The sequence below is a fragment of the Nestor notabilis genome, unplaced genomic scaffold, assembly GCF_000696875.1.
Source record: "Nestor notabilis isolate BGI_N333 unplaced genomic scaffold, ASM69687v1 scaffold24311, whole genome shotgun sequence".
Taxonomy (NCBI): Eukaryota; Metazoa; Chordata; class Aves; order Psittaciformes; family Psittacidae; genus Nestor; species Nestor notabilis.
Window position 1 is genome coordinate 61 of NW_009913716.1, and position 25,362 is coordinate 25,422.

General features: G+C 35.0%; 1 protein-coding gene across 1 annotated transcript in view; it reads left to right on the forward strand.

Annotated features, from left to right (window-relative positions):
* The first annotated feature begins 751 nt into the window (after nucleotides 1-751).
* The window catches only part of IFT88 (intraflagellar transport 88), a 44,150-nt gene continuing 19,539 nt past the window's right edge, over nucleotides 752-25,362 (forward strand). Inside the window, exons 1-19 of the mRNA XM_010023332.1 lie at nucleotides 752-841; nucleotides 1,839-1,901; nucleotides 2,624-2,680; nucleotides 4,333-4,386; nucleotides 5,898-5,961; nucleotides 6,038-6,107; nucleotides 7,110-7,200; nucleotides 8,376-8,474; nucleotides 9,655-9,757; nucleotides 10,415-10,529; nucleotides 10,632-10,863; nucleotides 12,405-12,475; nucleotides 12,975-13,061; nucleotides 15,786-15,885; nucleotides 19,930-20,016; nucleotides 20,747-20,933; nucleotides 21,534-21,642; nucleotides 23,081-23,231; nucleotides 24,367-24,482. Coding sequence (XP_010021634.1) covers nucleotides 752-841; nucleotides 1,839-1,901; nucleotides 2,624-2,680; nucleotides 4,333-4,386; nucleotides 5,898-5,961; nucleotides 6,038-6,107; nucleotides 7,110-7,200; nucleotides 8,376-8,474; nucleotides 9,655-9,757; nucleotides 10,415-10,529; nucleotides 10,632-10,863; nucleotides 12,405-12,475; nucleotides 12,975-13,061; nucleotides 15,786-15,885; nucleotides 19,930-20,016; nucleotides 20,747-20,933; nucleotides 21,534-21,642; nucleotides 23,081-23,231; nucleotides 24,367-24,482 — 1,946 coding nt within the window. The remainder of the gene's footprint in view (nucleotides 842-1,838; nucleotides 1,902-2,623; nucleotides 2,681-4,332; nucleotides 4,387-5,897; nucleotides 5,962-6,037; nucleotides 6,108-7,109; nucleotides 7,201-8,375; nucleotides 8,475-9,654; nucleotides 9,758-10,414; nucleotides 10,530-10,631; nucleotides 10,864-12,404; nucleotides 12,476-12,974; nucleotides 13,062-15,785; nucleotides 15,886-19,929; nucleotides 20,017-20,746; nucleotides 20,934-21,533; nucleotides 21,643-23,080; nucleotides 23,232-24,366; nucleotides 24,483-25,362) is intronic.

A 25,362-nucleotide genomic window follows, 5' to 3' on the forward strand; every position in this document is an offset into this window, starting at 1 on the left:
CGTTTCATATTCTAGATGAAACCAAATGTTGTCTTCTTAAGATTTTAATGCAAATAGGTAGCCAGGCAAAGAGAGACCTCCTTAATGTCCTAAATGGGGGAAAGACCACAAGGTGGATGCAGCTGTATTAGTCTAATATGTAGCACACTAAAGTATTTGTGAAGAAAGACATTGGAAACCATGTTCCTTGAATTCTAGTTCTTAAAAACTATTTGAATGGAAATGGAAAAATTATATGAAGAGTGTTGTCTATAGACAATAGCTGTGGCTGTGCTGAAGTAAGGACACAGGGGAAGGAAGGAAGGAAGGAAGGAATATCTAAAGCTGGAAGAGATGTCTTTTATTAGACTGACTACTATAGTTTGGCCTAATAGGAAAGGCAAACTTTAGGATATGAGAGAATGATCTTAAATATGAATGATCTGAGAATGTAAAGATACCATTCTGAAAGTAATAGTTACTTGTTATAATTCAGTTTTAATGATAAATATCTTTAAGACAATTTTTGTGACAGTGGTATAAATACCTAACAAATATAATTGTATGAAACGGTGCCATTTAATACTATTTATAGATAAATCCTAGTTTTTATGACTAATCATAGCTTTTTTTTAAATTTCAATGTCAGCAATTAAAAATTGAAATGTAATTTCCACTCTTTTCTACTCATTACTATTTATATTTCACATTTTAAAAGTTGTATATAAAACCACTGAGAGCATACTTGGCATGTTAAATGTTTCACAGAAAAATGATGCAAAATGTGCATCTGGCTCCTGATGCTGATGAAGATGATCTCTATTCTGGCTACAATGATTATAATCCTACGTTTGACACAGAGGTAAAAATATTTGCCGTTTTCCACCTTTCCCATACATAGGATTTTACCTTCTAAGTACAAGATAAGAACATGTGGGTACAGTAATGTAGAAGTGTACTAACTGCTTTGAAGTGAAATTTTCTTTATTTAGCAAGAAATATGTAAAGCTTCACAAGTTTTGAACAGTTAGTTACTTTGATAGTTTTCCATTCCAACAAAATACCTGTGTACATCTCATAGCAGATCTAAGATGCTGTAATGGTTAGAATTTATGAAGTATAAAATCCTAGTTATTTGAAGGCCATATTCGCATTCACATACATTCAATGTGATGTTTCCCAGACAGTGTGCAGCAGCAAGTTTTCTGACAAGAGGCTACTTATTGGTCAGTAGGTCATTGGTCCCTTACTGTCCTGCTGCTGAAGGAGGTAACAGTAGAGTCCTGCAGGTCTCTGTGCAATCAGTAGAGCATCTGGGATGACTTAGTGTAACCCTGCGGACCATTTTCTCATAACTGCTGATGTAATGGAATTGGAATATCAGGGGAGTCATTCAGTCCAAACCCACTATCCTGCTCAAAGCAGGGCCAGTGTGGCAAGACTTGGCATCTTGTATGAAATCCCAGTGCCAAATTCAGCGTGTCCTGAGACATGAGGTCTTTTAATGTATTGGCATCACAGGCATTAATGTTAAAATTTAGAAATAGTGCTAGTCGTAAGGTTTTGGATGGAAATAAAATATGCTAATTTTCATCCCTTAAGCTTTGCTTCTTCAGTGTGTTTTTATTTTTCAGTGAATAATGAGGTTTTACATTCAATGGTCCAAAATACGAAAAAAGGTAGACCAAATAACATAATCATTTATTGTCAGCGAAACCCATCATTCAGTTATTTTCAGGTCAAGTATTTTTGGAAGAAGAATTGTTTTTTTATCTCTCTGCTTTCAGTAATGCTAAGCTTCTGGAATTGTGGCTTTGGGTGTTGGGAGTTTTAAAAGGGTGGATGTTTTTCTTTTATAGGATTTAGAAAATGATGTAGCTTTTCAACAGGCAGTAAGAACGAGTCATGGTAGAAGACCCCCTGTAAGTACCTTTTAAAATACATTGCAAGAGAGGAGACCTTTGCTTTTTGACACTGATACAAACTTATTTTGGGAATCTCTCAACTTTTTTGTCTGCTACTAACATGAAGATACAGACTTTAGTTATTTATATGAAAAATAAGTAAAAAATTACCAGAGCATAAGTTCCATGAAGTTCTGGGGGTAAGCTAGAGCTAACAAGGAACTTTGGTTGAAAATATGTATTCTTGTTTGATAAAATGAGATAAAACTTTGTTAAAAAGCAAAGTGATACATTCTGAAAGGACTTTGTTTAATAGTCTATATTTAGAATTGCTGGCTCTGACATACAATCTAGAGATGCATCTAGACAGTGGGATTTAGAAAACCATGTGTAATTATTCTGATATTTTTTCCTTCATATTCATATAAGTTACATTATTTTTTATTTTCATTTAGTATTACATCAGTTTTCAAAACTAAATATAAAGTTGGCACCTGTACTTTGGAAGTATGTGCTGTATATCTAAAGAAGAGCTGGAACTGTCTGATTAATATTACTTCTTCACCAGAATAATCTGTTGGTACAATGAAAATCCTTTCTATAGCAATTGAAGCATTATGTCTATGAATTCACTATAGAAACTATATAGAAAGACTAATAGTAAGACTAGTAATTAATATATGGTTGTTGATTGGTGGGGTTTTTTTGGTTGGCTGGTTGTTTTTTTTCTCCCTACCCAGGGGACAGCCAAAATTCCTGGTACACCAGCTTCAAGACCTTTAGCTACTGGATTTGGGGTAGGTTTTTGTTCTGTTGTATTCTTAGTGAAAATGAGGTATTTGCCAAAAAATGCCTTGCACAGTTGAGCTCTTTTTATATAAATATTTCCTTGCAATGAACTACATGTATTCATTAATTTTAATTCATTTGCAACTCTGCACTTGCTCAAGGCATGGACACTGATTTTTCTTTTTCTCCCTAACTATACTGCAAATCAACTTCTGTACTGCATAAGGCAGTAGATTCCAAGATACTAACCTGATTTTCTTGCAGGAAAGTTGTCTGGAAGTTAAGGTGAAAATAAGTCTTAAAAAATATGGGCTTTGAAATCACCTCTAGTTTAATCAGGAAAAGTTGGTAATATTCTTTGGTATATTTAATCTATTGTAACTCTTAAATAACTAACACTTTAACCTGGTTTGTTATGGAAACAGAAGTTCCACACTAGTGATATATCTACTGTCCCCTTATCCCAATAGATTTTAAACCTGTTAGCCTGTCTCAGTCAAGTTTTAAAAGACAGTCCTCTTAGATATAAAGTTCTTTTAAGTTTTATGACAAGAAAGAACGCTACGTTGCTTTAGATCTCTTATACAAGTTAGATGGGTAACAACTTCAAAAACACCTGAATTCTGTTATGTCACTGAAATACAGCCTTTACTCTGAACCTTCTGTTACCTCCTCTGGATATATTCCTTTTGGGTCTGTTTTTTTTAGCAGTTGTATTTACAGATGTCTAGTGCAGTAACACACTGTAACAGCAAAAGCTATTTTCTTAAAGGAGTGCACAAAAAGGCATCTCCTAAGGATAATAAAGGTTGAGGTTATCTGTAGTAGTAGAGCCAGAAACCTCCAAAGCATCATCCACTCTACAGTGCTGCCTGTTTCACTCTGCAGATTTGCTTCTCCTGCACTACCATCCTTATTAATACAGATTCAGCCTTAGAATAAACAAAACACAGTCATGATGTGTGATGGATAGTGGGTAAAATAGTGAATCATGGGCCTCTGAGTGGGAATTAGGGGAATACTTCTTTGTGGCCTGAAACCCTTTATTTTTGTCTGTTTGTATTGTATATTTGTAGCAATCTTTAGCACTAACTATTTAAGTATTTAATGTTTGTTTCTTTATGATTTTAACACAACTACGGAAGGACAGTATGTGACATGTCAGCTATTGGAAAAAGATATCCATTGGCAATTTCAAAGTATATCTGGTATTTACTGTAGAATAAATCTATGTGAAAGTATGACTTAAAGTCTGTCCTAGTATTAATATCTTATAAGATGTACTGAGAATCTTACCAATATATTTCGTATAAATTACTTTTTCAATGCAAAGGTAGTAATTTCAATAATTTAATAATGCAAAGTACTGCTGCCTCAGATAAATTTCTGTATAAATTTTTTAAAAAGGTCTGACAGAAATATGCAGACACATAAAAAACAATATTGTGAATTTGTGCTAACAGAAGCGTTCAACATCTTGAAGTCTGCCAGGCACTGGCAGTATATTGCATGTGAATAACATAAATGGGAACTTTGCTATGGACTTATGTGAGAGTTAAATCAACTTTTAAAACTCAATATTGAGAAGACCATACATAGCCTTTGCAGCCTTCTAATGCTTTGTGAATGCTAGTTTCAAACAATTTACTTATTTTTATAGTCAAAGGCAACCTTAACTTCGTCTATGGGAAGACCAATGACAGGAGCTATACAGGTAAAAAGTTTAAATACTTACATTTTATATTGATTTGGAACAGTGAAGTTTTCTGTTAAATGTTTGGGTTTAATACAGGTATTAAAAAGTTTATTGGAATAATACTGATTATTACACTGTTTAATTAGTCCTTTTTCTTACTGTCAGAAAACATGAGGTTTGTGATGAGTATTTTATTTGAGAACAGGGTTGGAACACTACCAGTGTAATGTTTTTAACACTTATTGATATGCAATGAATGTTTTTTTTTCATTGAAATAGAAAAGAGGTACATTCTGGTTTTCATGGTTTTCTTATGTACTTACACTCTAGTGAGAATCTGCTGCAATTTACGAATGACTTTTCCACCAACACCCTTAAGTATATTGACTTAATGTTAAATATATCTATAGTCACCATATTCTTTTGTGTCACCATATTCTTTTGAGCCCAGGGAAACAGGTATTATCAGGGAGAATCAAGAGTAGAGCTACTCCCTAAAGGAAGGCAAGCCAGGAGCCTAGGGGGAAGTTGCATAGCCATCAGTGCAGGGGCCTCACCAGGCAGGACCCAGTTCCACAACACCTAAGCAGGGCAAGTAGGGTCCACCCAGAAATGGTGGCCATGTCCAAACAAAAGTCCAGAACATAACGCAATAGCATGGTGATGAAGCAGGTCCAAGGTCAAGCCAAAAAGTCAGTGCATAGGCCAGGGTTAGGACCAATGATCACTGGCCAGATCCATAGTGACAAGGCAAGGCTAAGGTCAGTCCAGGAGGTCAGGTTGAAATCTGCATCAAGGGCCTCCCTGGCCAGGTGTAGGAGTGGCTGATAGAGAAACAAGTAGCCTTCCAGCAAAGTTTAGGCAGGGGCTGAGGGGTCAGGGTTGAGATTAGATAAGCTTCTGGACCTATGGGTATGGCGTGTGGCTGGAGGCCCCCTGTGAGTCTGGTTCGGGCCATTAAGGTCTTTATTAGTGCACTCGGTGTCCTGACAGGTAAGTCATGGGGTGGGATCAGACATTGTTGTGTTGGAAGGCATTGTCTGGTCATGAGTTACAAATACAAAAAACTGTGGTTGGTTTGTGTCTCTCTGTTTAGATCAAGTAAAACATTCTGATCCATAATCTCATAGGATTCTCTTTATTGTCAGTAAAAATGAAAAAAGCAACTCAGTTCTGAAACTGTGGCAGTAAGCTAGAGTACATTACAGGTCTCAAGAGCAACAGTTTTTAAGAATGTTCTAAAAATTCAAGATGTTTGAAATTAAGTATTCTAAATATATATAAAATGGACACAAAGTAATAAGTGTTCCCTTGTTACAGTTTCCCAATAGTGTTTGCTCCTCTGCATTGCAGACAATTGTGAGGTATAAAATTTGAGAAAGAAAAACATTTTAAAAATACTCAGTTTACTGAGGTGGTAACAACTGATTTTTGTATTTAAAGGTTTTGTAATATGTAACTGATGTCTCCACTGTCCACAGTCTATTTGTTAGGAGGATTATTTTAATATGTTTTCCTCTTCATTTAAGGATGGGGTTGCTCGACCAATGACAGCAGTGCGTGCTGCAGGTTACACTAAGGCAGCTATGAGAGGTATGGTTTGTAGAAATCACCAGCTGCCAGAGGAAGATGTTATTTTACAGTTTTCAGTATTCTTTTATTTTTGCAGGTTCTCCATTTGATCCTCTTGGCCAAGGAAGAGGTCCTGCTCCACCTCTGGAAACAAAAAATGCAGACAGGTTTGTTCAGTTTTGCATTAAATTATTTCAGATGGTTAACAGCAACAAAAAAATCAACTATGGGTAGAGTTAGGGTTTCACATCCATTTTTTCACATCTACTCACCTCCAGACAGTTACGAAACTTTGAGAAGCCATACTCTTAACTTGGTGGAACAATGCCACAAACATTTATGCATGTGGTTAGCTGACTCAGTGGCACTGACTTTCAGGAATGTCCAATTTCAGTGATTTCTGGATCTGACTTTAACTGAGCAGCCTGGACATAGTTGTTGCCACACAGTTGCTGTGATACTTGTATAGAATTGCAGAGGATCATGGAAAAGTATGTGAACACCATGATTCTTGCAGCTCTCTAGGAATACCTTGGGAGAATTTACATGCTGTTTCTCCTGTTTCACTCTAGCCTTAGCACTTGAGATAAAACTTGCAGGCTGGTGCCAATGCAAATGTTCTGAGTGCACTCAGAACAAGTCATTGAGCTTTGCAGTACAGGAGTTATACTCCTCAAATATGGCTATATAGGAATAGGGAATCCTACTGAAATGTTTGGTTATTTAACTGAGAAAAAATTCCACTTAAATAACAACTTTTTAACAAAATCTCCATTTGCAAGTTACACTTTCAAGTTATCTATGCAAATAAAAGTTCAATTAATTCTTCTTTATACAATATTTCATTTCACTAAGTGTTGGATTTTAAAGGTTTACCAGCCCATCTGGTTGTTCTGTCATTACTTCTGAACAAATTGGGTCCATGGAATTTGCTTGTCTGTCTTATTCTCATAAGAGAATTTATTTTTTATTGCATCTCTGTTCTCAGATTAGAATTGTGAATGTGATCTTCTCTGGGCATAATTTCACATTTTATTTTCTTTGGTAGGATAACTGGTTAGCTGTGTCACGTGATACCTCGCTGTTATTTTGAGAATATTCTGTGTAAAAGCTTAGTGTTTGCAGTTACATTACTGGTGTTAATCCTTTTATTGTTATTTTTATTTTAGTGCAGAAGAGAAGATTAGGCAGTTGGAAAAAAAAGTGAATGAACTGGTTGAAGAAAGCTGCATTGCCAACAGCTGTGGAGACTTGAAATTGGTAATTTTTCTGGATTTCAGTTTTGCTGTTATGGGAAGAACAATTTGTATAAATAGATGTTTCAAACTGACTTGGGTTCAATGTTTTAAATTATTATATCATCTTAATTGTAACTTCTAATCCAGTGATACCTTGTATTGTCAAATAAGAAGGTAGAAGCTGTATTTTTTGTGTATATATTTGTTAAGATTTCAGTGCTACAAAAGCTCTCTTCCCCATAACCCCACTGACCTCTTCAAATGGGTCTCATCAATTAGTCATAGTGGCACACATTTGCCCAGTCTAATCTATGGGCTTTGTGGGAGTGGGCAGAATATTGATTTTCCCGCAGAAGTCATTAAAGTTGCCAACTCATTATCTGTAAAACAGCCAAGTTGGATTTGCCTTCTATCATAAACTTCTATCATAAAAACAGAATCAAGCTATACCTTGAGAAGTACTTCTGTCACTGCTACCTACCAAATAGCAGTAGTGCTAGCCATTACTTTTTTAAACACTGCATGCTTGCAGAGGCAAACAGGATTGCTACTGGCACTTGTAGACCTGTAGCACTAATTGTACAAAGGGTCTTGATACCAATCTGCAGAAGATTATTATTGGATAAAATAATTATTTTGGAATTACTGTAATTGTGAACATACATGTGAAATACCACTTGTGGGTAGATAAAAAAGGGAAGCAATTTACCAATTAGTCAAAGTACGTGTACAGCCTCCATTTGCGTAACTTAGAAGTTTACTTCCTGCCTTCACTTTCATCTTCCCAACACCTTCATGCACTGGGATTCTGCAACTAAGGAAACATGCCAAGCCCAAGTGCTCCTTTATTTTGGGGGGTGGGGGTAGAGGTGGGGGTGTGGGCATGGGTGTTGTTTGCATTACATTTATGTGCACTTCCTGTGATTAAGACAAGTGAAATAATCTAGGGTCAACATAATCTAATGATTATGGTGTATGTAAGTGTGATTATACTTCTCTAGCGTTATGCAGCTAAGCAGACATAGAGAGCTGTATGTCTGCTTATTGCTAATCAACACCTTTCTCTGGGTTATATTGCTACTTTTCAGGCATTGGGTACAGTCTGTGCATCTAAAGAAACTGGACAGGAGTATATTCTTTTCATACTTGTTTTGGGTTGATTCAAGGCATTGCTTATATTCTAGTGTTTTATTTAAGGCTCTGGAAAAAGCAAGAGAGGCTGGTAGAAAGGAGAGAGTGTTGGTGAGACAACGTGAACAAATTGCTTCTCCAGAAAACTTAGACCTCACTTACTCAGTAAGTGCTTAGAAATCCTCACTGAGCAAAAGGTGTTGATAAGAAAGTCTCCTGAAGAGACGTTTCAGTGTTTGCTGAGTGTGTGTTTGCTGTAATGCTCCTAGCAGTGTACCAGATGAGATACATTTTACATTTGGGGGTGGGAGACGTTTATAAGGATAAAGTGAATGACTTCTTGAAGTTAAAAAGCTATCATTGGATTGCAAAGATCCACTTGGATCATTGATTCTATGCCCTTGCAATCTCAAGTACCAGAGAAACCACAGTCAACATTAAAGGAAGAAGGATGCCCATGAATATCTATTCCAGCTATCTACTCACATGCAAAACATGTATACCAAAATACAACAGATGTAAAACCTCTACTTCAAAAATAAATAGTCTAGAAAATGTACCATGACAAGAGAAGAAGACAGGAGAGATCAGACTGCGTTTAACTTGAACCATAAAGTGGCAGAGAATATATTACATGAAATAGGATATAGTAATATTCTTAAATCCTGAATCATAAAGCAGGTATCTAGATCTACATCCTGGTTTTCAAATTGACAGTAGATATTTTTAAGAAAAGAATACAATATACATAAAAATACTTAGGGAGAATTTAAAGTTGTACTGCAGGTAGTGCTCTAGAGACGATTATTAATAATGAATGCATAGAATTAGGCAGATATAGTAATTTATTTTATGGTGAGGGTCAGAGCAAAGCTGAGGAAAAAACACAGAGGTATTTTACTAGACACAAACAGAACTAATGATTTGAAACAGCAATTTTGAAAAATTCTCTCTTCATAAGCTGAGTGACCACAGATAGTAGGACCGTTTTCCACATGTTTGGAGTCGTAAGTTACACACAATCTCTGAGAATTACCTTGTATGAATGTTTTCTAATAACTTTGCATTATAACATTGTGTCTACTTAGGTCTAAGGCCCACTTAGCATGACTTTTATAGTAGTTATTTAAGTACAAAATTAATTAAAATAAGTGGATTTGAAACTTGTTTTCTCAATGTCAATGTACAAGAATGAAGGAGCATTAAAGATGGGAAGCTTAAAACTGGTAAAAGCAATACTTTTACCAAGGTAAAATTAATTTGAAATTATCTACTGTGAATTCATGTTTATTACTGTTGAGAGAACAACGTATTTTCTTGTACCTATAATTGCATTTTTCTGTAGGTTCTTTTAAATCTGGCCTGTCAGTATGCTGCTAATGGAATGTATGCTGAAGCACTGAATAGTTACCAAGTTATAGTGAAGAATAAGTTGTTCACCAGTGGAGGTAGGTTACATTCTAAAGTGGATTAAAACTGGTAGTCAGACATTCAACATGAGGACTTTTGTCTACATGGTATTGACTCACAGAGATCTTAGCTTTCATATCTACGAGTCAGAGTGGATGACAGACACTTATGATCTCTGACTTGGTATGATTTAATGTGGTATGGTTCTTAAAGTCATGAAACCTTTCCTTTCCATAGGCTAAGCTAAACATAAAGCCACTTACATAATTTTCTCACACCACACACACTATGTTGTCTGCTCAAATACTATTTTTTTTTCTCTTTTGACTCAGCTTTCCCCTTCTGAAAGCTTCTTTCAGTATTTTGCACATCTTTGAGACTCCTACTGTGCACTTTTCTCAGAGATGCTTATTTGCAGCTGTCTTGCTGGAGAGCACTATAAATAATTTCTACCACATCCTTTAATTCACAATCAAAATTGGAATACATTTCTTTTCCAGATTTCATTACTGTGTCTCCCTCTGGGTGAAAATTCACAAGAGGCTGTTCTGTGTAGTCCTTTTTTAAAGGGACACTGGTACCCTATAATGAAGACAAATTTGTTAAGAAGTTGTTCTATTCTGTCACTTTGAAACAATGTAAAAATGCTGTAATTATGTTTTAAAAGACTGTAACTCATTGACTTCTTTTGATAGGTAGACTGAAGGTCAATATGGGAAATATATATTTAAAACAACGGAACTATTCCAAAGCTATCAAATTCTACCGTATGGCTCTAGACCAGATTCCTAGTGTCCACAAAGAGATGAGGTGAGTTACTGGTAGTAGGCATGGTTCTGAATACAAGTTTTGGGTACAGTATGATTCAGTATTTAGTTAAAAATATAACCTAATGCTGATTTTTTTACTTAGGATTAAAATAATGGAAAATATTGGAGTTGCATTTATTAAAACTGGCCAATACACTGATGCCATTTCTTCATTTGAACTTATAATGAGCATGTCCCCAAACCTCAAGACAGGCTTCAACTTGATCCTATGTTATTTTGCTATTGGAAACTGTGAGCAAATGAAAAAAGCCTTCCAAAAATTGATTGCCGTTCCCTGTGAAGTGGATTATGATGACAAATACATTTCACCAAATGTAAGTTTGAGCAAAATAAACTATGTATGTTTGAACAATACAAACTTTATATGGTAAATCGGGAGGGAGAGACATTGAATGCTTGGACTGTACTGAATATATAAATCGATGTGTATTTATGTATCTAAACCAACATTTTTTTTACTGGCGTGAACTTAGTGTGGCAGTACTTCTCAGAAGTGTAAAATAACGCTGACAACATTCGAATCCTTTTTTCCTCAAAAGATAATGATATGCATAAAATTCACAACACACAATTGTCTTCATAATTATTCTGTTGAAATTAATCTGGGCTGATTTACTTATCTCTCTTACTGCTTTACTTCCTTTATTCATATAAAATTTTATAAAATATTTATAAGCAAAATAAAGGGAGCAAAGCAATTAGTGAATTAATGCAAGTTATCTCAAAATGAATGTTAATAAATTAACACTCATTTATTAATAAGTGTTCATAAAACTTGAAATACCATGGTGTTATCTTACAGAAGAAAGTTCAAAGATGTTATTTCAGTTTATTAGACTTGTTTGGAAACTGATCTTCCTTTGTACCATGAAACCAGCAGCTCATGATGTTAAAGACAGGAAAAAGTAATTAATAGGTTTAGGATCCTTCTTTGAAAGGTTCTCTATAGAAAGATCGAGGCAAGCCCTTTATATTCTCTTAGCAATATTTTTTTTTTTTTTTCCCAATGATGCAAAGCTTCCATTTTCAGTCCTAAAGATTAAAGATATAATTAGTCTTCCAGCTATTTGCAGCTTAAAAGTAGCTGTTGCTTCCTATTGTCCTAGCATAAGCAAATAAAATTTAATAGATTAAGCATATATTAATATTCATAGTTTTTCTTATGTTTTAAAATATAATGTGTATATATATATAAAATTTATCGTGTATAGTAAGGGTCATTAAGAACTTAAATCAATTGAAGACTATGTAAGATTATCCATTGGAAGAAAAGCTTTAGACTGTAGAAGTTCTTGATAAGGGTAGGCAAGATACAGTTTTAACATTCCAAATTCTGTATTTGGTTATGAAGAGGTTAAAAAAGATCACAAAGTTTCCTTCTGGTTTTTATTTTGTGTAAATCTATGATCTATCCCCAATAAATGAGGAAGGGGTGCTTACCCAGAATACTTGCATTAGTTCTTTTAGAACTAACAGAGATCTGTGATAGAAACCACAAGATGACTGTGAGTTACTGTGATGAAAAGATAGCACAGGTCCTCATACCGCTGCAGTTCAGCAAATGCTTAAGGATGCTCTTGCTTCTAAGCGTGTGAGTATTCTCACTGTGATTTGCAGCCTTCCCATGATATTAACTACACCTAGTAAGAACCCTACTGTGAATTATGATCACATAAATGAGCAGGAAAACAGGATTAAAGTAGTTGTAATGCCAGATTTCAGATTTGGGGGTTAGAAAACTACTTCAAATTGAAGCTATGTAATTTGCATCAACTTATATTTAGTCATATTTTCTATAGAATAATTAAAATGCATATATACTGGCATAATCTGCAGTTGCTTTGTTCTCCTCCAGGATGATCCACATACAAATCTACTCATCGAAGCTATTAAAAATGACAGCTTAGGACAAATGGAACGTGAGAGGTAATGGTGGAGTCTATTCTTCTTGACTGTGGTGCCATAGATTTTAGCTCCTGAAAGTATTATCAGTCTTCTCAGGTGTCTGCAGCACTTGTTATAAAAGTGTACTTGTGATTCTTAGGAAAGAGCACACTTGGAAAAACTGGTTGGATCACTCAGTTTAGTGTACTGCACTACAATAGAAGATCTGCCCCAAATTACTTAAAACTTGCAGCGCTGTTTTGTTGTGGGTTTTTTGTTTGGCTGCTTTTTCTTTTCGTGGTTTGTTGTTTTGTTTTTTTTTTAAAAATACAACTACTGTGTGCAGTGAAAGGAAAACAGGAAAACTGAGAGCTTTATCAAGATACAGAACAGTGTCAGGAGACCGGTTAGATTAACTTCTAAGATTGTCCTGAGTACAGGAAGAAGCAAGAACAAGACTTGGTTATTTTTTCTGTACATGTTTTTGAAATGGTGACGTGTTGGAGTTGTCTTCTTTGCCTTGTTTTTGTTTTTTTTTTAGGAAATCCATGGCAGAGGAATATATCATGACAGCTGCTAAACTCATTGCACCAGTAATTGAGACATCTTTTGCAGTGGGCTATGACTGGTAAGAGTCAAGTGGGGTTTTTTGTGTCTAAACTATATGCTACTCTCTCTGTATTCTGGTTATGAAACCAGATTCACAAATAAACAGCCTGGGAAACATAGTTTGCTTCACATCTCAAACATAGTGTCCAGCCTATTTTCAGTTTGCCTTCATAATGCTGTGGAGAAGAACAAACCAAAGCATTAGAGTCTATTCTGTGTTAAAAATAAATTTCATTTATTATTGAAACTCAGCTGTTAATTATACATTTTAAACTGTTCTGTATTAGCACAAAAAGAGCTTCTTAAAATTCAGTTGAATTTGAAAAACCAGTTTGAGTCCTGAAGAACTTTTAAAAGTCTCCACAAACAAATGCTGTGCAGAAAGCAATGATCACTATTCTGTGCTGTAAGTTTGGAGATAGCATTATGAAGACTTGGGGAGCGTTAGAAGTTTTCATTACTCCATAGAGCCATTATATAAAACACTGTTATCAAAATATTATTAGAAAGATTTATTTGCATTTCATTTATAAACATTAAGTTTAAACTTAATATAAATTTTAAACTTTTTGTACTGTTTCTTAAACACGTATACAAGTGTATACATTGATAGGCTGCTGATACAGTTTACCATTTTGACTTCTGAATCCACTATATTTTTCAATTTGCAGCTTAGCTTTTGCTTTCTGTTGTATTTCCTACAGCAGAATACTCTTCTCTTTGAAACAAAATAAAATAGACACAATTCCTGTTAAGGACAGTATAAAACTGATTTTCAGGATTTATTTTTAATTAGTATTTAGTTTTCTGTTATATCGACTTAATTTAATATTTTTAGTATTTTTAATATTAATATTGGAAAATAACATATATGCAAATGAATGTTGTGTATCTGCAGCCACAACATTACTGAAAGGTATGCTTAGTTTTGGGAAGTGAAGGAGATTTGGTGCGAAAAGAGAACTTATTTGTTTTGGTTTTGTTTGGGGTTTTGTTTGTGGTGGGGTTTTTTTGTTTGTGTGGGGGGTTTTTTTGTTGTTGTTGTTGTTGTTTTTTGTTTGGGTTTTTTGGTTTGGTTTGGTTTTTGTTTTTTCCCAGTTAGGATTATTTTAAAATTTTACATGTCCTATAATTATAATTCAGTATTAAAGCTTTTAATCTTTGACACAGGCATGTATAGTCTGCTGGAGTCCACAAGGTGGTGTTTGATGGTTTAATAATCATTAGACTTACAATTTCCCTAATGTTGCCATTCTGACTTACAGAACTTAAGCAGTATGTCTTGTGAAAACTAGCTTGCTGCTTTATAACTTATTTGGTCTGTATTTTGGGTTTTGTTCAAGAAAACTGGAAAAGATTGTCAGATACTCATTTTTCTTAGTGCTATCCACAAAATACTTGGCATGAAGTAAACCACTCTGATATCTGTTCTGGCTGACTAAACAACTTCTGGTGAGATGTGTGGGATTGTTTTGTGTATATCAGGACAGATTTACTCTCCATTCTTCTAAGCTGAGATATTCAGGCCCAGTGAAGAAATTCAGCTACCAGCATGAGTTAGTTTTCCAAATGCTACGCTTTGTTATGAGTCCTCTGAGTATTAAATGTGCTTTTAATCAGATTAATTTTATTTACAAAAATAAAGTGAGGACAAATAATCTTTGGATTTCATAAGTTCTTACTTAAAATGTGATATAATCTTGGGACTATTCTGTCATATTCTATAAGGAACAATTGGATAGTTGGATGTCATTACATGTTATGGTTAAAAGATGTTAACAGTAACAGCTGAAAACTGTTTTTTGAATTTTCTTTTTTTACAGATGTCTTTGTAGAAATTGCTATTTTTGTCAATATAATGTTTCCTCCAACATCAAAAGGCATTTCTATACTTTGTACAGAGACTGTCCACAAGCCAACCCAATTACAGCAGCAGGCAGTTTGTTAAATTAAACTTGTTGGCAAATTAGCCAACTATTAGAAGAAAGGAAGATGGCTTTCCACCACTAAAAAAAAAGAAAGGTGGAAAGAACTGAGAAGCATATCACAAAGTCGTTCCTCTAGTGTGCTTAATTCCAGTTTGAGAGAACAGTATATGTGTACAATAAGTAAAGTTCATGCTTCAAATGACTAGGCAATTTTAAAGTATACCACATCAAACCCGGGAAGATGGTGTCTGTGAATGAACATGTGAACTGTGTGCTGTGTTCTGTTCTACCCTCATTTTGCAGAAGACCCTAAGCCAAAAGTAAGTGGGGGATGACCAGGAAGAGGTTAATTATTATGACTTTATTATTATTATATAGCTTAGGGACACAATCTGCAGTCTCTGGCTTTGTCCACAGTGCTGTTTTATGGGCTTGGAAGGGTATGCAACAGGATATAAGGTTTGAAAAGTCAACTGATAGTATGTATCCAATGAAGATGGTTTGAAAAATCATCTTAGTCAATATCTGACACCAAGTATCACTCAGTGGTGGAAAATAACATGATATTTAGGCAACTGACCCAAAAAGAAGTGAGTGCAGAGATTGTATTCCTAAGGTAGGTTAGGGGAACACAACAGGTTTGCTTTTTCCCCCCCCCCCCCCCCAGATATTTTTACTCAAAGTGCTTTTTGCCTCTGTGAAGAAAGAATAGTTAGGAACAACTCATTTTGGAAAGCAAATTGGCTGCAAAAGTCTGTAACTTAAGTTGATATTTGCACAGCTGCATTTTGGTAATGGCTTGCTTTCTGCTGCAGGTGTGTTGAAGCAGTAAAAGCTTCCCAATATGTAGAGTTAGCCAATGACCTGGAAATAAATAAAGCCACTACTTACTTGAGGCAGCAGGATTTTAACCAGGTATAGTAGCTTTTCACATTACTACTTTTTAATACTGTATTGGCAAAGATATCTTTGTTAGCCATAGCATATTTTTCAGGGAGGGAGGAATGACTTATGCGAACATAATAATCAGATTGATGCTGTGAAGTAGAACAACTATAAAAGCACTGGCAAAAGTTTTATCTAAATGAAACTTCTGCCACAGAAGTTATAGTGAATGCAGTTCATGTCAAAATTACGACTCCTAAAGTTAATTATCTTCCCTGGGTGTTCAAGCTGTCCTTACAGTTAGTGGAACTGTAGTCATTACAGTCAATCGAGCCTAGAAGGCATGTTGCTAATCATTGTGGAAGTGTTTTTATTAGTGTGAGCTGAACTTTTCTCTCAGTTAGGTTGACTATAGTACCAAAATACATGCAGATGCACTTCATAAGTATTCTTTATGTTACGGAATTCTCATTGCTACATATGTACTACAGCATTCCCTAAAATATTATAATCTGACCTTGAACTTCAGTCAGCTCTCCTATCCTTCCATTGCAATATGAACTGGAATTAAATTAAGCATCTGCTCTGGAGCTTGGGCAGTTCTGCATATTTTATAAAAGATTGGCACCCTGGAAAGCAGAGGCATAGGATGAATCACCAGTCATTAATTAGAGACATTTCTGTCAATGAATTTTATGAACTGCCTTCATGTTAAAAATCATCACCAATCTCTTGCTAATAAGTACATCAGGCTGTTAACTGTACCTTCCCTTTTCTATGCATATAAATTGCCAATGTATGCATATAAATTAATACCACAACTTACCATATTTAAGTTTTTGTCATTATCTAGGTGAACGTGCAGTTTTCTTCTAAGGTTTTTTCTTTTAAGACAAGTGAATTTTTTTGCTCTTCATCAAATTTTTATAACGTATAATACCAGGGTTTCGTCAAAACTCTCATGTGATTTTTATTTTGTGTGTGTGTGTGTGTGTGTGTGTGTGTGTGTGTGTGAAAAAATGCTTGGTTTGAGATGGGAGCAGTTGAAAAACAACTTCATCTGAACAATAAGCTTAGATATCTGAAGGATTTGCTCAATTTCCTTCCAACATGCACTGTTTGGTACATTCAATAGTAGCGGTGCTGAATAAATAAGAAGAAATATAGAAACCCCTGGGTTTGCAGGTGTGGAAAGAAGTATGAGAGATCATGTGCAGCAAAATTACAGCTGAAGCTGCATATCTCTCTCATCTTCTAAGTCCCTCACTTTCCCATAGCTTGGAGGGCTGCAAACAAGGCCACTTGCTTAACTTTAGCCAACTTTTCTTTCCCATATTTAAGCTCTTCTGGTTTCCTGAGCAGCTCTTACTCCTCCTGTCTGTCCTATCCTCTTTTCCTTCCCTGTAGATACAACAAGAGAGTTATTCTTTATTATACTGCATGTCTGACTGATAGCTTTTCTGTGATCAGGAAGCAGTTAAAGAGTTTGGAAAAATTGGGGAAAATCTAGTAGCTTTGTTGATGATAACTTATTAAGGGTAAGAGTGTTGCAGCTAGGTAAAGAGTTACATGATCTCAAGAATTTAGTATTCTGACGGTAATTCTTTGTAATTTCCAGTTGGTATCCAGTATAGGTTAAAAAAACAAGCTAAAACCAACAATGGAAAAAAAACCAACCAACAATTCTCAGAGGTAAAATGACATATAGAGATTGTTGGTGAGGTTTCTGTGGAGTACTCCATTGGAGGAAGAGGGAAGGGTGTTGGAAGTTAGGAGTAAGTGGAGAAGATGGTCTTTTTATTTTCATTATGTGATAGAAGACCTCTAACCTGCACTGGAACTACTTAATATTAGAGTGGGACTGCAGAATGGTGATTGCAGAGTCTTTTGGTTCCAATCCAACTGCAGCTGCCACTTGTATTCATCCTGTCTGTCTGTTGTTCATGTATGTACTAACTCACCACCTGCTCAACACACCTTTGGCTGAAGAACAAGAATGGAAACTTCATAAAGTACTCAGTTTCAAGGTCGAAAGTTTTATTGTGTTTCGAAAACAAGAACTTAAGTAGATTTCTGCTGTAACTATAATGGGCTTAACTATGTACTTGTCTTAATTAATATGATATTTGAAAACAGTCCTAGCCAAAAAAGTGGAAATTACCATAATATATCTAGGTTCTATTTTATTATTAAGTGGGTTTGTGTATTAGATGTTAGAATGGTTTTTTTTAGTTTCAAAGAAAAACTTTGAAAATTAATTTAAAACCAAAATTCTGCAGGTTAGCCATGCAGCTCCATATCATCTCTTGCAGACCGTGCTTGGGTGAGGCAAGCTGCTTTGAAGTTTGTAAGCGAATGATTTAGGTAACATTGGAAACATGTCACAAAGAATAATTTGGACAGTCTGTGTTTTGCTTCTTGAATCTAATCATTATTGTTGGGATTAAAAAGTTAGAAGTTATTTAGAAAAATACAAATTCAGCTGATGGTACAGTGAGAACACTTCTATTTTGCAAGAACAAAAGCAGTATTGCTATGGATTTTCATCCTAGGACTTGTTATTACTGAAATGGTTCAAGGGACCTGCAACATAATTTGCCAGTAAGTGAACAGAGTTCGGAGACATACAGACTTTTCATTATACATGAAAAAGAGTTTACTTCCACTCTAATCTTTATTGTCAAAGGTTCCATTTAGCAGTCAAAGCAAAGGTAAACAAATCAGCTACAATGGGAAATAGCTTTTCAGAAAGAGCCTTTGAACTATATATAGTTCTAAGTTTCCTAAAATTTAATTCCATGAAGAATTGAGTCTTTGCTTAAGAGGAGAGTATCTCTGTTATAGTAGTGTTTCATCTGTAAGTATTTGGGACCATTCCGTTCTGGGAGAAAATCACAACTATCTATATAGGTTTAACATTATTACATCAAAGTCTTAGATTTCAGAGACCACAAGATCTAGAGTCTAACTTTTGAAATGCTCTTCTTGATTGAAATTGGTGTATTTCTTTAAAGAATTTCCTACTGTTAAGAGAATATTATAATCTTTAGTAGTTCATAGTTCTTGGTTGGAATATAGCTGACCAAATCAATGAACTGCATCTAGCTGTATATACTTTGTCATTTTACACATCTTTAGTACAGTCATGTTTTTTGTGTAAAGCATCTGTAAAAACAGTATGTATGGCAGTCAATTAAGACTTGTTTCCTTTGTTTGTGTTGGCATTCCACATACAGTATCATGCCTTCACTTTGATATGTAAACAGCAGCTTTAGGTTTCATGTGAAGGAAGAAGGAAACTTTTTGAATTGCTAATGTTGATGGCTAAATTGAGGTTGCCACATCTGTGTTGTGGTAGATGATGGAACTGGGCTCACTGTGATATTCTAACAGTTGGTGTAGTTAATATAAATATTTAGTGTAAAAAGACCAGACTTTCTTAATGTAGTCTGCAGTTAAAAATGTTATCACATAGTCAGTGAAAAAAGCTGCCTTTTATTTCAAAGCTTCTTTGATGGTTTATTAGCTATAAATTTGTTTACTTTTTGTCCACAAACGTCTTTATTTTGAAGTTTACGAAATTTAGTTTTCATGTAGAAGTGTCTTTAAAACAAATCTCATCTCAGTCTTCACATTTGAGTACTTCCTAAACTTAGATAGGAGTCATCATCTTATTAAGTGAAACAACTGCAAATTGAAATCTAATCCTACAATGTCTTGCATATTTTTTATATAGCATGTACATTTTTAGCTTTTTAAAGAGTTTTAATGTCAATGCTTTTGTGTTCACTTAAAGAGAGAGTTATGAGAATTTTAATTAGTTGACTAGATTAAATGCAGATAATATAAACTTGTGTTTTGTATGCATAGAATTGTCAGATACTTGTGTACTTCAAGGTAGCCATATCTCATCTAAATTTTGAAGTAGTAGTAAGTAGCCAATAGTTTTGAAATTTTGTGACCAAGATTGTGTTTAGTACATATATACTTCTGCATGTACATGCTTACAAGAGTGTCTTACAAGCTCTAGTAACTATAATGTATGTAAGTGAGTTGTTTCCAAATTACTTCTAGGCACTGGAGACTTTAAAAATGTTTGAGCAAAAGGATAGCAATGTAAAGAGTGCAGCAGCAACAAACCTTTCATTCCTTTATTATTTGGTAAGTGTTTGCTTCAACAAAACCAATTAAGACCTGCAGTTTATGTAGCAGCTTCTGTATGTTTGTAGCAATTTTTGTGTCTTTGAATCTCTGTAAACAAGAATCTGTATGTAGAGGAGTTAACTCTGGAACACTGGTTCTGGCTGTAGTTGAAGTTTGGAACATGTCATTTTGTATCCTATTGCTGGGAGGAAGAGTGAAATTGAGCCCCAGGCCCCAGAAGCATGCCTGCAGTGTGTTTTGTGCAGAAGCACAGCAGCTGCATTTAAGCCTCAGGTCCTGAAGACCCTGGCTGAACTTCAGGAACATGGGATGTATGTAGCTATATAGCTTAGGCAGGTGAGATTGTGTATGAATTTTGTAGAGTATGGGAATTTATTTTGGGGTGGTTTTTTGTGTGGTGGGCTTTTGTTTGTTTTTTGCTTTGTTGGTTGGGTTTTGGGGCTTTTTGGGGGAGTTTTGTTTGTTAGGGTTGGGGTTTTTTTAGAAATACTGCTTTGTTGCAAAGAAAACTGAATGGGACAAAACACGTCTCGTTCTCATATTAAGTTCTCTGAAACTAGAAAGACATGATCTGCCTTATGCAAATATGTACAGAATATTTTAGGACTGAAGAATTTATTTTTTTTTTCATCCTCAATCTTTTGAAATTCCACCAAGTGTAAGAAGACACAGCTGCAAGAAAATTGACTGTCAAATGACTAATACAATGTTTGTTTTGTTCATGTAGGAGAATGAATTGGCACAAGCAGCTAACTATGCAGATTTAGCTGTAATTGCTGATAGGTACAATCCAGCAGCTTTAACTAACAAAGGAAATACTATTTTTGCAAAAGGAGACTATGAAAAAGCAGCTGAGTTTTATAAGGAAGCTCTTGGGAACGATTCCTCATGCACTGAAGCACTTTATAATCTTGGTAAGCCAAAGGTGCTTTTGGGATTTATCTTTGTCTGTAAGTAACACTAGTGTTTCTAAGAATCTAGCTTTCAAAGTTTTCTTGTATAGAAATATAAACTAATTATTATTACTCTATTCAGTTATTTATACTATAGCAAGGTGTTAATTTTTACTTTCTATCTGTTTTGCAAAAAAAAAAAAAAAAGCCAGTGTTGACAACATCAACTAGTAACTGCAGCTGATTAAGTAATTTTGAAGATAAAAGTTTCTACTATCAACTAAAAGTACACCAGTTTTAGCATTATTGAATGATCAGAGTCATTCCCCTGTAAAAGCCCTCCCCCTGCTTCCCTTGCTTATCTTTTTCAAAAAGTGCGATTGCATGTGTTCTTGGTCTTTGATTAAGTTTGTGTTCCTTGTGTTTGTCAGTTTGGTAAGTCATACTAGCTGGTAAGAATAGTAAGCATGGCTCTCACAAATAAAGTCTGTCAATGCCAAGGCAGTTACACTGCCTCTGAGTACCGTGTTCCTACTGCATTTCTTTTGGTTATTCTGTCAGTTAATATGCTAAAGTAATCTTTTTCTCATTGCAGTAATACTGTAACCTTTATTTTTTTAGGTTTAACATACAAGAAGTTAAACAGAATAGATGAAGCTTTGGATTGTTTTCTGAAACTCCATGCAATCCTTCGAAATAGCGCTCAAGTCCTTCACCAGATAGCAAACATGTATCTTTTTCTGGATTATGATAAGGGATGGTGGTTTTAGTAAATTCATTTAATCTGATATAAAGCATATCAATCATGACATGATGACTTAGAAATTTACTGTAGTGTCCATTATAATTAGGATGGTCATGCACAGATTCATTCTCTGATGTCTGTGAAAATGAGAACAGAGCTGAGAACCTTCTTGGACGTTTCCAGTGGAACAAGTGAAGAAATACATTAAGACTGTGCACATAGCAGGGAATATATTTACACTTAGTATTAAACTGTGTCCTGGAGTATTTAAAATGCTGCTAATTTTATTACAAAAATAATGTGACAGATGTAAGCACAATTGAGTAAACCCATTCAGAAAAAAATAATATAGTTAATGAAAGTGAAGTTCTGTTCTGAAAGCTGTTTTCAGACAAGTTGTTGTATGTTTAAAAAAACAACTGTCTCCCATCACTGCAAAAGCTCAACAGGTTGAAAAGCTAAGGAGGGAAGGGGTTGGCTTTGCACATCACCAGTGATACTCTACACACCGAATTTCTTTAATAATGCTTCTGAGGATGTGCAGGCCATCATAAAATCCTCCCCAGAGTACTACACTTGTAAGAATAGTGAAGGTAGTAAAAATATGCTTTAGTAAGATAAGGAACCTCCAAAAAGACAAAAAGGGGCTGTGATCTCTATTCCTTATATAGCTCCTTTACAACAACAGAAATGGCCCTACAACTCCCAGCTCCCATCTGGGAAGAATTTCTCTGCTCCACTGCTATGTAAAACTGCTTTCTGCCAATACTTGCAAGCTTTCTCCATGAAGGGTAGGGTGCAGCAGAAACTGAAAAAACATGTTGGGCAGCAGCTCCAGCTCACATTGCTGCAGAGGTCTGAGCTGCTAAGGGTGACAGAGGAGGGGAGAGCATACTGTAGGCCTAATTACAGCTGAAGCTGCTTCTGTTCTCTGAACCAGCATCCTACACTATCTGTGCTGTGCTGCTTAGACATACAGCAGAAAATCTCACTGCAGGCAAAAGTCTGTTCTTGAGGATAGCAGTTTTACCTGACCACTTACTTGAGGACAAAATAATGTATTATGAGAAACTAACCAAGTTGTAAAGGCTATTGATAGATCACCTGGTCCTCACACTTCATTCTTATAAAAGAGGAAGTCAAAGTAAAATTAGTGACAGAGAGAGAGGAGAACCAAGCCCAAAGTGGTTTTAAGGTGAGAAAGCAGCCAAAGCCTCTCCAATATTTCTCTCTTTCCTGCATAACAAAAATACTTTATGATACAACTGAAATTATGAAAACAATGTGTAGAAAAGACAGTGTATCTCCATACTGCGATGATTGGTGTATCTGTCCAGCATATGGATCACATTATGTAAAGTAGTAGAAATTCTGAGTAAATCAAAATATCATCAGCATCAGTCCTTGACTGAAGAAAACACAGATATGAGATCATGGGAGATCCCAATCAAGCCATAGAGTGGCTCCTGCAGTTGATCAGTGTAGTACCAACTGATCCACATGTACTTTCAAAGCTAGGGAAATTATATGATAATGAAGGGGATAAATCCCAAGCTTTTCATTATTACTATGAGGTACTTGTTCTTTATTGCTTTTCCAATGCACTTTGTCATACTTCAGGAAAATTTTGCCATAGATTCCTATATCAAATTAACAATTAATTAATTTAAACTTTTATTTAAACCTTTAAAAATGTAATCCAAAAAACAGGGGGTAGGGGAAGAGAAATTTTGAGGGACAGTTGACAAAATTTAACATTTCTAAATTGGATCCTAAGGAAACACATAGCTGGTGTTTCCACATGGTATTTGACCTCAGACTTTCATGTTTACATTGAACTGTAACAATTTTAATTTAAAATGTAGTCTGAGATTAAATAAAGAATAGATATCATACATTTAATTTTAAAGGTGTGTAACATAACTGTGTTCATTGGAAGCTATATCTGTATAGTGGATATGGAGATACATATATATGATGTATTTCAGTTCCTAAATGTGTATGCAGTTGCCTAAAGATCGGCATCATCTCTCAGTTCAAAGCAGCTATAGTACTGTCTGTAGTTTAGTTTGTAGAGATTAGTCTGTTTTAGAAACAGGAATAAGACAGGAAGTTGCTTTGCTGCAATCTGAGAGTTCTTTTCATCTGTGTAAAGTGAGGATGACCAAAGGTTGTGTTGCAGCCTGAATACTGGTGGAGAGTTGTGCTTGATGGTAATTTTGTTGCCTGTTTCAGTGGGAACTTCTAAAAAGCTGAAACTGTTATTTACGTACATAATATATTTTGATGAAAAGAATGCTTTTAAGTGAGTTTTCCAGCAGACTGATTAGAGTGTGGAATTGTACACGTATTAGTTAGCATTGTTTAATGTTCTGGGTAATTTACTCAAATGTAGACATGATGTAAGTAAACATTTTTGCTGTTGCAAACTATTTAAAATAATAGTTTTCAAATAAGGCTGGGTGGAAAATGTGACAGACTCATCTCAGGTAACTTCTAAAAAGCATTTTGTAATTAGAAAACTTGGCATGCCTTTTTCTTTTTTTTTTTTTTCTTCAGGATTACTTAACTATAGCACACTACTTCCATTCATCTATTGCATGGTTTTGGCATCTGGAGAATTAAACACTTGAGTAAGATATTCCAGAAGTAACAAAGATGTTGTTTATCACTAAAATTGTGTTTCTTTCACCTTTCCTATTTTGTCAGTCATACCGGTATTTCCCTTCAAACATTGAGGTCATTGAATGGCTTGGAGCCTATTACATTGACACCCAGTTTTGTGAAAAAGCCATTGAGTACTTTGAAAGAGCAGCACTTATCCTGTAAGTAATTGTTATTTTATGCCTACTCTAATATTTTGTGATTAGACATTCGTAAGTATACCTAGAGATAAATTAGTTGGATAATTTTAATACAGTAAATAAATACTGAAGTTAAGAATATTTGGGATATTATTTAATTTTCTCAACTTTCTGTTTATCTACAGCATGTTTTTACTGTTACTGTGCAATTTCAATGTTAAGTAAGATTCTCCATTGGGCCCAAGATAATATTAGGTGTTAGAATCTCTTTTTTCTATCCTCTGCCATTAAATACAGATACAAAGCGGGGAACAGCTCTCCTAAGCCACCAAGACTTCCTTTTCTGTTGCTTTATGTGGAATATTTCCTTTCCATTATTTTATCATGTGGTGAGGATTTGATGGTTTAGATCAAAGCATCTTTCAGCAGTTCTTGCTGCATTTCTGCTTTTAAGATAACTTCTACTTCCATGGAAAGGATATGACAAATAAGGTGTAGAAGTAAGCAAAAATGTGCAGTGCAGAATTACCAATGGTCAGTGAAAATAAGTTGGCAGATCAAATTGATCCTGATAGAGATATCTGATGTATCTTGAGTTCAGTTCAGCAACTTAATTGCCGATATTGTCCCTTAGCAGAATATGACAAACAAAAATTGGGTCAAACTTAAATCTGTAATCCAGAGTTTAAGCAGAATTCTAAAAAGACATCCATATGTTCTTTTTATATGAAAACAAGTATTTGTCTATATGTTCATGAAGAATTTAATGTTAATAGACCAAACAAAATTAATGCAATTAAAATTCACTCTACTCTCTATTTTGTGTTTTGAGAAACCTATTTAAAATCAAGCTAAACAAACTCGGTTATTGCTTGTCTTGTGATGATCTAAGATTTGACGT